The 13,242-nt window shown below is 40.2% G+C and overlaps 1 protein-coding gene across 2 annotated transcripts in view; it reads right to left on the bottom strand.

Moving 5' to 3' along the window:
* Nucleotides 1-10,431, bottom strand: part of arglu1b (arginine and glutamate rich 1b) — a 58,264-nt gene extending 47,833 nt beyond the window's left edge. The window contains exon 1 of one of the 2 annotated variants that reach the window (XR_009511244.1): nucleotides 9,878-10,431. Coding sequence is in view for 1 of the 2 variants with exons in the window: in XM_059964754.1 (XP_059820737.1) it covers nucleotides 9,878-10,182 (305 nt within the window). In the remaining variant the exon portion in view is untranslated. The remainder of the gene's footprint in view (nucleotides 1-9,877) is intronic. The other variant, XM_059964754.1, reaches the window with a different exon arrangement.
* Nucleotides 10,432-13,242: the final 2,811 nt, after the last annotated feature.

The raw sequence follows: 13,242 nt of genomic DNA, 5'->3' as shown, positions 1-13,242 counted from the left end.
CAGGACAGGCAGCCCCAAGCTGCTGGGTTTCATTCTCTTAAATGTGACAATGAAGAGGTTACTTCAGAGATGGGGGAGTTGCACAACCAATAAAGAAAGAGTTCAACAGCAGTACTGAGGACACTGGAGGACTCATCCACAGTGGAAATTTGAATGGAGCTCTGAAATAAGAGTATATAAGCTGATGGGAGTCACCCTCCCCATACTGCTTAATAGCCACTGAGAGGAGGAGGAGGTAAAAACATGCAGATAATGGAAGGGTGCAGAAACAACAGGGTTGCCATAGTAGGGGATTTTTAACACACCCAGCATTGAATAGAACTTCCTTATTTCAAGAGGCTTAGATAGGACAGGATCTCTTCAGTGTACCCAAGAGAGTTTCTTAGAACAGTTTGTGGAGAGTCCAACTACAGGAGAAAGCACACTGGACCTGGTTTTGAAAAACGAGCCAGACCAGGTGACAGACCTGAAAGTGGATGAACACTGTGGGTCTAGTGACATCTGCTGCTGTCAGGCAAGTCCATGTCTGACAAAAGGGAGCTGATTAGAGTTCACAATTAGCATATTCCAACAAAGATGGTAAGGGTAAAGGAGCCTTGGATGACCCGAGAGGTCTAAATTTAGACAGGAAGAAAAAGGAAGCACATCTAATGTCTAGGAAGCTAAAATCAGACTGGGCCCATGTAGAATATAAAGACAGCAGCATAGTGATCAAGCAGGTGATTAGGAAAGCCAAAAGAGGGCATGAAATGTCCTTAGTGAGCAAGATACAGAGAATCCTAATAAATGCTTTACTTATATTAGATAACTAAGGAGAGGGTAAGCCTGTTCAAGGATAAAGAAAGGAATTTGTTCTTGGACTCGAGGAAGTGGTCAGTATTTACTGATGAAGGTAGTGAAAGCAGTGTAGGGCATGCTAATATACTGGGGAATTCTGAAATTGAGAGGAGGTACTGCTGAGTCTTCTGAAAAGCATGGATAACTCCCTAAGAAAGGAAACAGGGATAATGCAGGCCAGTATGCCTCACTTCAGTGGTAGGGAAGCTATTGGAGATGATACTAAGTATAACATTTTATATACTTGGAAAGGCATGGCCTGCTTCGTGACAGTCAACATGGCTTTGTGCAGAGCAAGCTTAATAAACTTGATCAAGTTTTTTTTCTAAGTTCCAAAAGAACCTCGATGAGGGTAAGGTAGTCAATGTTATCTACATGGACTTTAGTAAAGCATTTGATAAGGTCATTCATCATAGGCTGATTCAAAGATAAAGATTCACAGGGTCCAGAGTGAATTGCAAGTTTGGATTTGGAACTGGCTTGCTCATAGAAGACAGAGTAAGGGTGAAAGTTTGTTATTCTAACTGAAGGTCTGTGATCAGTGCTGGGACCTCTGCTGCTTATAATTTAAGTGAAAATGTAGATGGGTGGATTACCAAGTTTGCAGATGGCACCAAGATTGTAGGAGATGTGGACTGTATGAAGGACTATATACAAGAAAAGCAGGACATAAATCAGTTACAGATATGGGGAAAGAAGTGGCAGATAGAGTTTAATCCGAGAAAGTGTGAAATGCTGCACTTTAGGAAGTCAAATTAAAGGAGAAGTCATCACAAACAAGAGAAAATCTGCAGATGTTGGAAACTGGAGCAACACACAAAATGCTAGAGGAATTCTGCAGGCCAAACAGCATTTATGGGAAAGAGTACAGTCAATGTTTCGGGCCAAGACCCTTGGGCAGGACCTGCTGCTTGTAATTTGCATGAAAATGCAATGGGTGGATTATCAAGTTCCTGCCTAAGGTTTTCGGCCTAAAACGTCAACTGTACTTTTCTCCCCCACAGATGCTGCCTGGCTTGCTGAATTCCTCCAGCATTTTGTGTGTGTTGCAAAGGAAAAATCATAGTCAGTAAACTCATTACTAGTGCTGAGGAGTGGCTATGTAAGTGGATAAGTTGGTAAAAAAGATTGCCTTCATTGGTAGAGATGTCTGGTATAAGAGTAAGGAAGTAATGTTCCATCTATGTTAGATCACGCTTGAAGGAAGGATAGGAACAACATGCAGAATAGGTTTACCAAGATGCTGTCGTGATTACAAGCTATGAGTTATAAAGTTAAGCAAACCTGGGTTGTTCTCTCTGGAGCATCACAGGGTTAGGAGAGACCTAGTAGAGGTGTTTTTTTTTAAGAATTCTGTGGACAGACAGAGTAGTCAGCCAGAATCTTTTCCCGGAGCAGAAATGTCAAAAACAGATAATATACTTTTAAGGTTAAAAGGCAAATTTTCTTTTGTGTTTTTTTTAAACAGAGAGTGGTGACTGCCTAGAATAGGTTACCAAGGGAACAGGCAGCTGTTAGAATTTAAGAGGCTTTTAGACAGACACATGAATATGAAGGGAACTTGGGAGGATATGGATGATACATAGGACATCTAGTATAAATTGGAATAAAAAATAACACAACATTGTGGGCTGAATGGCTTATCCATTGGTGTAGTGTTCTATGTTCTAATATATCAAACTATACTAAAAACTTATTGAAAATATAAAGTTAAATTGTGAAAATATTCTGCTACTCCAACGTTTAAAAAAATTTCATGAATCATGTATGTGCGACTTTTTCCAAATGGATCCTGGACACTTTAAAGCAGACTTGAGCATCTTGTGGAAAATATGTACTAGTGTACTCTAAAAAATATTTGGTCTATCAATTAGTTAAAACCAATCCTAAGAGTAAAAAGCAGTCCTTTCTTCTAACATCATGAAATAATTTTCCCAGGGAAGCAGGCAAATGGACAAAATACACAAAATGAAACCTAAGAAAATCTCCGTTACATAAAATGACCAAAACTAGTGCATGAACTCTGTCATCGGAAAGACTGATATGTCTATTTTTCTGCAGTCTATTGACATCTTTTTGAAATGTTGCAGATCACACTAATCATCTCAGTCTAGGTGGTGATCAAATTCAATAAATAACTTTGTATTAACATTCAATAAGCAATACCATGGTTAAATTTCTCACTATTGACTAGAAATGCAAGTCGAACAAATAAACAAGTATTGCAATGAGTGACAGATCCCACGACTCCCTAAAAAACACTTACAAGTCAAAAGCATGATTAAACACACTATCCAGGCTGAAATGGTCCACTTGACCAGGAGCCTTATTATCTGCTTTTTCATTACTAGTACACAGTAACTGATCTAGAAAGTGAACAACAGTTATCTATCCAAGTTACCCTAGAAGTAGCACTAGGGACATTAAAAGTAATAGGTACAAGTAAAGTCCAGGGTGGGCAGGGTCTTTTATTATGTTGGCAACTTTACTGAGGCAGCGAGAAGTACAAGGTAGATTTAAGGGGATTTGGGCCAAATGCAGGCAAATGGGAAAACTTGGTTGTACAATTGAGCTGGACTCAAGGGCCATTTTCAAAGTTCTATGACTTAGGGTTTGGTAAGCAATTCAGAACCAAGTATAATAATGTAAAGGCATCAATCTCATGTACCTTGTGAGGGAAAAAACTCATCACTGTGAACCTCTTCCCCATGATCTAACTATATAGCCACAATGTTACACCCTCCTAAAATTCTGCATATGATAACCAATCGTAGCTCTCAAAATATTTCAAGCTACTCCTTCAAAATCATGATCCTCAATTTTTGGGGATTAAAAAAAGGCAATTTAGCTGATCTGCTTCGAATTGCTCTTCCCTGCATGATTGACCTTCCTTGTTCTGTTTGAGGCCTCCATCAATCAGAGTTGACCTTGGTTATTGCACCCTAGCTGTCTACATACGCAAGGCTGGGAAGTATGATATGGAGAGCAAGCTCCCCCTCTCCAAACATCTGATGAACGCAAAGGAACGGCAGAGACTGATACAGTTTGGTACCAGTGTCGCAGGAATTGCCACTTTCTTGTTACTTCACCCATTTCTATCAGCACACTACACAAATTTTTTATGTCATTTTCTGCACTCACTACAAAAAAAAACAAAAAAATCGTTCCTTCCCATAAATTATCCAGCTGCCCTTAAAGGTATTATTACCTCCTTAATATTTTCATGTGATAGCAAGTTTCACAACGACTTTGGGCAAAGGCCTTTCTCTTAAAATTTTAGATGTATTTTGTTTTACCTTATTCTACATTAAATTCAAAGCTAACTAGCATCTCCTGTGATGACATTGGTGCCAAACTGTATCAGTCTCTGCCGTTACTTTGGATTCACCAGCTCCATGGAGAGGGGAAGCCTGCTGCATGGGCAGCAACTTGCTCTCCATATTGTACTGCCCTGGCTTGTGTATCGACTTTGACGCAAACAGCTAGAATGCAACGTCCATAGTCAACACCAACCAAGGGCCTAAGTATGTTTACAGAATTTGGGCATCTGAGGAAATCCTACGCAGGAAAATCCAAAAACCCTTACATCAGTGGTCCTTATCAAAGTTGTTTTCAATTTCATTTGCTGGTCCACAAGATCTCTATCTTGCAAACACCTACCCAAGAGGAGTCTGAGAATACCTTCTTTAGAAGCACTGCAGCAGTTCGAAAAGGTGGTACAAGGCGACCTAAAGGACTTTGAGAAATGGACTATTCATGCTGGACTTAACAACAATGCCTAGGTTTTGAAAAAATAAATGAAAATGCAGAGTGGTCCTTCAGCACACATATTTCATCTCTTAACAACCAATTGTATTGATGTGGGAAATGAAGAGGTAAAAGGAGAGAGAATAGAGGAAGTGCAATGACACGGAAAACATTAGATACACATAGACCAGTGTGTCACAAAGGAAACAACCCCCTTCAAAATGCTGAAAGGGACGGGGAATGTAACTGACAGTGAACTCCCATTGGGAGCTAGCTGAAATAGCAAAGGATCATTCATTGAACACAGAGTCAAGCATCATTTACGGAAGGTGGAGGAGAGATATGATTAAGAAAGAAGGAAGCAGTGGACATAGGTGGCTGGCCTAAGCCAAGATGGTGAACCCCAGAAAGAGTTAGATATCTGACTGTGATGGTGAGAAAAAGGTGGAAATTGTTTTGCAAAAGAGATGAAATTAGAGTACTGCATGAATAGAAAACAGCACCAATGTAATGGAGAAAGAGTTGGGAGTGGTCTGAGGAAGAAACAAAGACTATTCCATTAAGTTCACCAAATGATATGGCTTGAGCTCATTCAACTGCCTGTATCTACACCTTTGATCTGGAGACCATGAGTGATATTGACAAAGTTGTTCAATGTGAAGATGAGTTCAGCCAGGCAAATTAATACGTTTAAAGCAGGGAAATGGTTAAGTCTGCTAGAGGATGAAGCACATAGCCATCAGATGGAGATGCAGAGAGACTGCACATCAGAGAGTCGCTAACCAAAGCAGCAGATAACACCTTAAGTATTATAGATGAAAGTGGGAAGAGAACAGATCAAGGGAGAACAAATGTAGTAAGATCTAACTTCAAAGTGACAAGAACAGGCTAGAACAATTGATCTATACAGTGAATCCTGATTTGAGAGAGGCTGGGAGGAAAAACTGGAAACAATGGAGGGAAAATCTGAGGAAATGAGGTGAGGTGACTGCTTTAGAGGTATTGGTCTGTTTGATGCAGAACATGGTACAGATATAAGGGTGCATTAGAGTTGGTGTTTGGCGCTTTAGCAACAGATTTTGCAGATAAAGGTGTGTAACTACCCTTTATCTGGCATCACCTGTCAGAAAAATTCCCTTTGTTTCACCCATTTACCTCTCCTACTATCTACGGCAGGGTTTCTCAACTGGAGTTCCAGGGAACCAAGAGGTCACTAGGGGTTCTACAAGAGATCGTGATTTAAAAATCATTTTTTAAACTTTGCACAACACATGATGCTAGTGTTCACAGTGGTGGGCAGTGGTCAAGCAGCCCTGTTAACAATCTCACTAGAGGACTCTCAGCCCAGTATGGCAGTGCACAGTAGGACCATGTTTATTTAAGTCCATTCTCAGTTTTTAACATGAGACGAGATAATTTGGTGAGTGCTGTATTTTCATTCTAAAGAAGGAATTTTTACGTTCTGCGACTCAGCTGCTGGCCTGTCGCTTTGTTGTTGTAAACGTTGCAAAAGGTGGATTGCGTAGGTTAGAAGTAAATTGAATTGTGGTTTTCATATTTTTTGTCTTTCTCGTTTAGTTATTTATTATGCTGTTTTTTTATACAGCTATATTTTACAAACATGTCTGATAGTCCAATGTGGTGGTATTTGGCAATGGGTTTTACAGGGACTGATGATCCAAGTTGTCCTATTCCATCGTGCCTTGTCTGTGGCAAACAAATTATGAATGCAGCAATAGCTCCAGCAAAATTGAAAAGACAGTTAACTATAAATCACAGCAACATGGCATACAAAAATGCTGATTATTATACATGGTTATGGAATCTCCAAAGAGAGTAAAACTTTTGTTAAAAGCACAGTCAGCAAAAAGATTCAGGAAGCAAGTTATTTAGTAGAACTTATTACCTAGAAGAGGAAAAGTCACACAGTTGGTGAGAACCTAATAACGCCAGCATATAGTTATAGTGGCTAGGACAAGATGCAGTTAGAGAAAATGAAAAGGTCTCACTCTCAAACAGTACAATAGTCAATGCACTGATGACATGTCATATGATGCTGAAGAGATATTGTAATAAACTGATAAACAACAGCCTTTCTATCCAGGTTAGAGTCAACTGATTTCACCAAAGTCATGTTGCAGCATTTGTAAGATTAGCAACTGATGGTGAAATTCAAGAAAAAAAATTCTGTTGCAAAGAGTTGCCTGAAACAAGCAAATGCCAAGATATATTTAATGTTTTGCCTTCATATCTGGAAACAAAAGGTCTGTGTTGGCATCTGTACTGATGGTGCACTATCAATGGTTGGCTCCATGGGAGATCTTGTTTTTCTTGTAAAGAAAATCCTGACTTCGTCAAAACATACTGCTTTCTTCAGAGAGGTGTTATTGTCAAAAATTCTTGAGAGATGAAATTGAAAAAGGCTGGATGATGCTACAAAGATGGTTAACTTTATTAAACAAAGACCAGTTCACTCAAAAAAGTTTAAAAAACCGTGAAAACCTGGACAAAGAGTACACCAATCTCCTACTACATACAGAAATCTGGTGGCTTAGCAGAAGCGCTCTCAACAGGGTGTTTGAGCTGAAAGGTGAATTGCAGGAGTACTTTCAAGAAAATAGGCCAGATTCTGCTGAGTGCTTTGAAGATGAAGAATGGATGCAGAACCTAGCCTACTTAGCAGACATTTTTCATCAAACGAATCAGCTGAACAAGGCCCTGAAGAAAATGTTTTGACTTCAAGTGACAAGGTTCTTGGATTAAAAGGAAACTGAATCTTTGGAAAAATCATGTTGCAAAAGGAAATCTTGAAGTGCTTCCACTGCTGTTTGGGCTTGAGAGTGAGGAAGAATATCAGTCTTGATTCTTATTGAAAACCACCTGCAAGAATGCAGAACAAAATTGAAAAGTATTTTTCTCCCTTTCAACACAAATGTATGTCTGGGTGAGGGACTCTTCCTTTGAATTTTCTGCTCAGCCTGAGAACTTGACTTTGAGAGAAGAGGAAAAGCTTCCTGAGCTGCAGCCTGATCATGCACTCGAGATTTATTGACCTGCCCCTGGACAAGTTCTGGATTTCTGTGAAAAAGACCATCCTGCCTTTCATAGGAAATCAATGAACATTTTGCTGCAATTTTCCACTTCCTATATGCATGAGCAAGCTTTCTGCTGTTTAACAAGCATCAAGAGCAAGAATAGAAATAGTCTCATTTCAGTTGAGGTGAAATCCGTGTGCTCTTATCTTAAGTTTGACCCAGAATTGAGTACTTGTGCAGTATTTGCAAAGGTTTCACATTTTAGGCCTATATTTGAGCCTGGCCATGTCTTTTTTTTAAATTCTTGCATAAAATTGTACCTTAGGCTATATTTTTATTCATATCGCTTTGGCTTTATGGTTGTTAGTAACTTTATTATTCAGCACTGTCAATAAATTTTCATGTTGTAAATAGCAATATCTGTAATTAAAATCAATTTACAAACTTTATTTAAATCTATCTAGCTCATCTTTAGAAAAAACAAACCCCTTTTCGGCTTTAGCCTGTTATTTAACAGAAATTTATAATATTTGCCATGAGTTTTTAAAATTTATTAAAGCAAAAGAGATTAATTTCAAGGAAGGTAAGCTAAGCTAAGCTTTTTTCAAGAAAGACTGGCTAAAAATTCATTCTCTACTCAAAAGAGCATTGACAATTATTATATCAACAACTTACTATCATGCCAACGAACTGGGAGCTGTAGATATAATATTTTTTATGCAGGGGTTCCCTGAGATCTGAAAATTATTTCATCCCAGATAAAGTTTTTTTTTCTTTACACAGGTTTCCATCTTGTTGGATTTTTATTTTCTTGAACGATTTTGAAAGATAAAGGAAACACAGTAAAATTCACTGGGAAGGTGGGAGCTTTTGTTAGATTCTGTAACATCTGTACATTAATAAAGGAGACTGATGGATCAAAAAGTACCCTACATTTTATGACAAAATCCATTGAATATAATACATAAAAACTTTTGGTACAAAAGTAGGAATATAATGCAATTTCAGGTTGCTTACTACAGAAAGGTTACCAATGACAGAGTGAAGTGCAGATTTATTCAGCATTAGGAAATGTGAATTCAAATATAACAGATGGCTGAAATAAAACTGAAGCTGATTTTATTATAATACAGGAAATTGCAGAGTAACTTGTGTTGATACTTAAATGCCCTTTTTCAGAATAGGACTTCACTTTACAACAGAAATGAGGAAGAATTTATTTAACGAGAGGGTGGTGGATCTGTGGAATTCTTTGCTACAGATAGTGTCGAGACCAAGTCACTGAATATACTTAAAGCAGAGGTTGATAAGCTCTCGATTAGTAAGGGTGTCGAAGGTTGTGGGAAAAGGCCAGAGAATGGCAATAAGAGGCAAAATAAATCAGCCATGATTGAATGGTGGAGCAGACACAATGGGCCAAATGGCCTGATTCTGTTGCGCTTTATAGTTTAAACAGGAGCCAGATTGACAGCAGCTCCACAAACTTCTGCAAAGTAATCTATTTGGTCCACAGTAAATAGCCTGCCAATTTATTATTAGGGATGATCTGCTTCCTCAATTTCAGATTTTATTATTGCTCATATTTTATTCTCTTAAACTATATCTCTGTTCTGAACATACTAATGTCATTCAGGCAAAGAAAACTTCTACATTCACACTTCAAGTTAAAAGGTCATTTTCTTCTCATCATGGGTCAGAGTCAATTATTCTGACACGTGACTAAGGTGACAATCAGTCATCATTTCTTTATCAAATACCAATACTATTACTCATTTTTGCATTAACTATTCGCAATACCCAAGAAGACATTCTCGTAATGATCACATAGACTGGACAGCAGAGAAGCAGACTGCAATTCGAAGACCACCTGCCCAAGATATTAGAAAGGATTTCAATAAAACGGCAGTTGGACTATGAATTTGTGGATTTCGGCACGAATAAAAATTAGAAAATAAGCAGCAGTACACAGTACCGTCAATTGTTTTTGTGGTCATATTTACCCACAAATATGACCTTCAGCCAAAACCTGGTGAAGCCTCTAATCTGATTTTCGTTCATTAAGGGGAACAGCCCCCATTTTACAAGAGCCACTTCAGCACCACTGTGAACCACCACCACTCACACCCCCGAATGGAATCCTCACAAGTCCCTCCCTTCCAAGCCCCACATCATTCAGTACTCAATGCCGAGGCCTAGGTGATAGGCCGTGGGAGATGAGGGGGGCGGATTGAACGGAGCCCGTGTCTCGGCGCACTCACATCTTACGCTGCCTTTCCAGCTCGGCCTTCTTCTCCTCCTCCTCGCGCTTCTGCTTCTCGTCCAGGCTGCTGCGCTTGCTCAGGTTGCGGCCGAAGATGTCGATGCGCTCGGGAGTGTTGCGGCAGCGGGAGCGGGAGCGCGACTCGCGGTTGGTCGCGTGCCGCCGGCTCTTCTTCTCCCGGGACTTGGAGCGCTTTCGCGGCCTCTCCTTCTCCCGCGAGTGCGAGCGCGTCCGCCGCTTGCCGTGCTTGCTGCTCTTGGCGTGTTTGGAGCGCGACGAGCTGCGGCTTCGAGACCTCCCCATGGCCGCCGCCGCGGCCTGCGCTCACTCCCGGGCTACGCTAATGGAGAAGGGAAGCAACCGTGTACTGGACGGCTTCTCCTCGTCTACCGACAGGCGACTACCCACCCTCTCCTGGAACTCCTCCGGCAGATTCACAATTATTCTCCCCCGAAGACCCAGAGACGCTGCAGAAACACACACAAAATGGCGACCCCTGTAAATATGGAGAATCACCGGCTCCTGCGCCACAATGCACCGCGCTCCCTCCCACTGCAGGTTCCGGAGATTGCCGATTGCCTCCGGAGATTACCGACATCTTCCGGAGATTGGCGAGTGACGCCAACGCGTAGCCAAACGAAAGAAAGGTCGCAGGAAGATCCTGCGGAGTGCTGTTTGCACCGTCTATTTCCCTGTGCTATACCGATATATCGCAAACCCCATCATTTAAAGAAAACTAGACATCTCCACTTTCATGTTTCTCCCCTGTCATCAACCCTTTCCTGTCCAATTTTGGAGTTAAAATCTCCCATGACAAGTTCTATATCCTGAGATTTACATTGCTCATAAGCACTGTCGAAATCGTCGATACACTCTTCTTCCGCATCATTTGTCGGCGTATAGTCTTGGATTATGCTAATTGTGAAAGGGTTTCCCCTTAATTTAACTAAAAGCAGCTGGTTGGATATCAGCCAATATCTCATAAGACATTTTGAAACTTGTTTGTTTAAAATAATTCCAACTCCATACATATGCTGTTGACCTCCAGAATACATTGTCAGAGAACAATTCTTAGTGAATTTGTCACTGTCGGTCCATCTAATTTCTGACAGGCCTAAGATATCAACTTCCAACCTTTCATTTAATGTGTTGTCCAACTTTCCTTTCTGGTGAAGTGTACCGATGTTCCATGCTGCTACCCTTAGCCTTTCCCTATTGCTTATAGTCTCTGGATGGCGGTCTGGTGTCACCTGCAGCCCATGACTACCCCTACCGAGTGAGGTGTTGTTCTGTTGATTAGAATCAACCCCATTCATGCTGTTGTCTGGTTTCCTTCTTTTGTTTCTTTCCATGATGGCAGAAATTTCTACAGTGGTTTGCCGTTGCCTTCTGTTGTCGCAGTGCTCATCTAACGAGAGCATTTAACCTCTACTGGTGTTCCCAGTTGGGAATCATACACTAGACATCGCCCAACCTTTGCTGTTGTTGTACAAAGACAATCCTCCACCAAAGCTTGGAATCCATTTTTACCAACAGACACATTTCTACGATAACAAGGCTTAGCCTACTAAAACATTACATCTGGTCAACTTTGCTGTATGCTTCCGAAACATGGACTGTAACACCAGCACTCCAAAGAAACTTAGAAGCAACAGAAATGTGGTTTCTTAGACAAATGCTTTAAATATCACATAGAAATAGGGTAACTAATGAGACAGTTCTCCAACATGCCTATACAAAAAGGCCATTAATGAGAACATTAAATGAGAGAAAACTTAATTTCCTGGACCATGTCATCAGAAAGGGAGAAATAGAACACCTTATATTACAAGGCCGTATGCCTGGGAAACGTGGAAGAGGAGGGTAAAGAACTAACAGATCTAAATCTGTGAGATATCATTGACGCTGTGAGGGATCATTCAATGTGGAGAGCCATGATTGCCCAAGCGTGTAAAACGCAAGGCACTTGAAGAAGAAGAGATATCTGAATGGAATGAAGACAGCGACTAAACCTGGAGGGTACAAACTTTCAAATGCTCATAAATTGAGTGAAGGCATTTCTTTTCATCTCAGTCCCAGTGGCCTACCCAATAACTGAGACAGCGACTCCTCAGCCAGAGCAAATAGCCTCCTTGCTTCCACCTTTTCGGATCCTGCGAAACAAACTGACCGCGCTGAATATATTCAGCAGGGTATATGTGGAACATGAAGCCGTCAATGTTTGATGCCAAAAGCTGGAGTGAAACAAGTTATGCTACAGAGAGGACAGAAAGGATTACAGCTTTGCATTTTGCAATTACATTGCTTTTACACTGCATTTATTTCATAGATTGTGCCAGATTCAAATTTACGTTTATTGACAAAAGCAGACGTACACAGGGTATAAATGCCATGAAAATTGGCTTTTTGCAGCAGCTGCACAGTACATGACAAATATAAGTTAACCTAAAGTGAAAACCGACCTAAGTAATACATAACTTACATATGTACAAATACACGTAACAAAACAAACATAGTAACACTGGTGTAAGATTGAATCAGAATCAGGTTTGTTATCACTGATGTGTTGTGAAATATGTTTTGTGGCAGCAGTACAGTGTAATGCATAAAAATACCTTAAGTTGCAACAATCCTGTTTAAATTACAACCAGTTTTCTGAATCTATTTCATAATTCCAGCAACAACATCATCTATTTTATTTATGGTTTTCACATTTTGTTAGAAACTTGAAGTTACAACGAAATCTCTCAGTTTTCAGTACTGTGGTTAATATATACCTAGTTAACCCAATCTCTCCTCATTTGGCAATCCCTCTTTCTCTGGAACCAGTCCAGTCATTGTTAAAGTGACTGGACTATCCCTTTTTATTAGAGAGAGGTGAACAGAGTACCTGATGCTAAAGTTGCCCTATATAATTGCAGCAAGATTAACCAGGATTGAATGGAATAGTAGGTAACATCCCATGGCATATTTAAGCATTCTAAATTCCTAAATACTGACAAGGAATTAGAAAAGAGAGAGTGGCAAATTCATTTTTGGAAAAATACACTCCTTTTACAATTGCAGCATCTGACTGAAATTTCCCTGGCGTCTTCACTATAATCCATTCCCTGTGTGAAGCACTTCCTGGTGGTAGGGATCAAAGTTCCCCTTTTATGACCTCACCCTTGTTTCTATAGCCTCAATCTGGGGTAATTAAGCACAATTTAATTTAACTATAAATTAGATGAACATGAGGGAGAGAGAAACAGGGATTTGGTGATTGGTCAGATGAAGTGGTTCAACCTACCAGGCAGCATGGTGGGATAGTAGTTAGTGTGACACTTTCCAGTCCAGCAATCAATGTTCAATTCCTGCTGCTGT

This window comes from Hypanus sabinus, chromosome 3 (assembly GCF_030144855.1).
Source record: "Hypanus sabinus isolate sHypSab1 chromosome 3, sHypSab1.hap1, whole genome shotgun sequence".
Classification (NCBI taxonomy): domain Eukaryota; kingdom Metazoa; phylum Chordata; class Chondrichthyes; order Myliobatiformes; family Dasyatidae; genus Hypanus; species Hypanus sabinus.
Note: the sequence above shows the minus strand (reverse complement) of the source record. Positions and strands in the feature narration are given on the sequence as shown.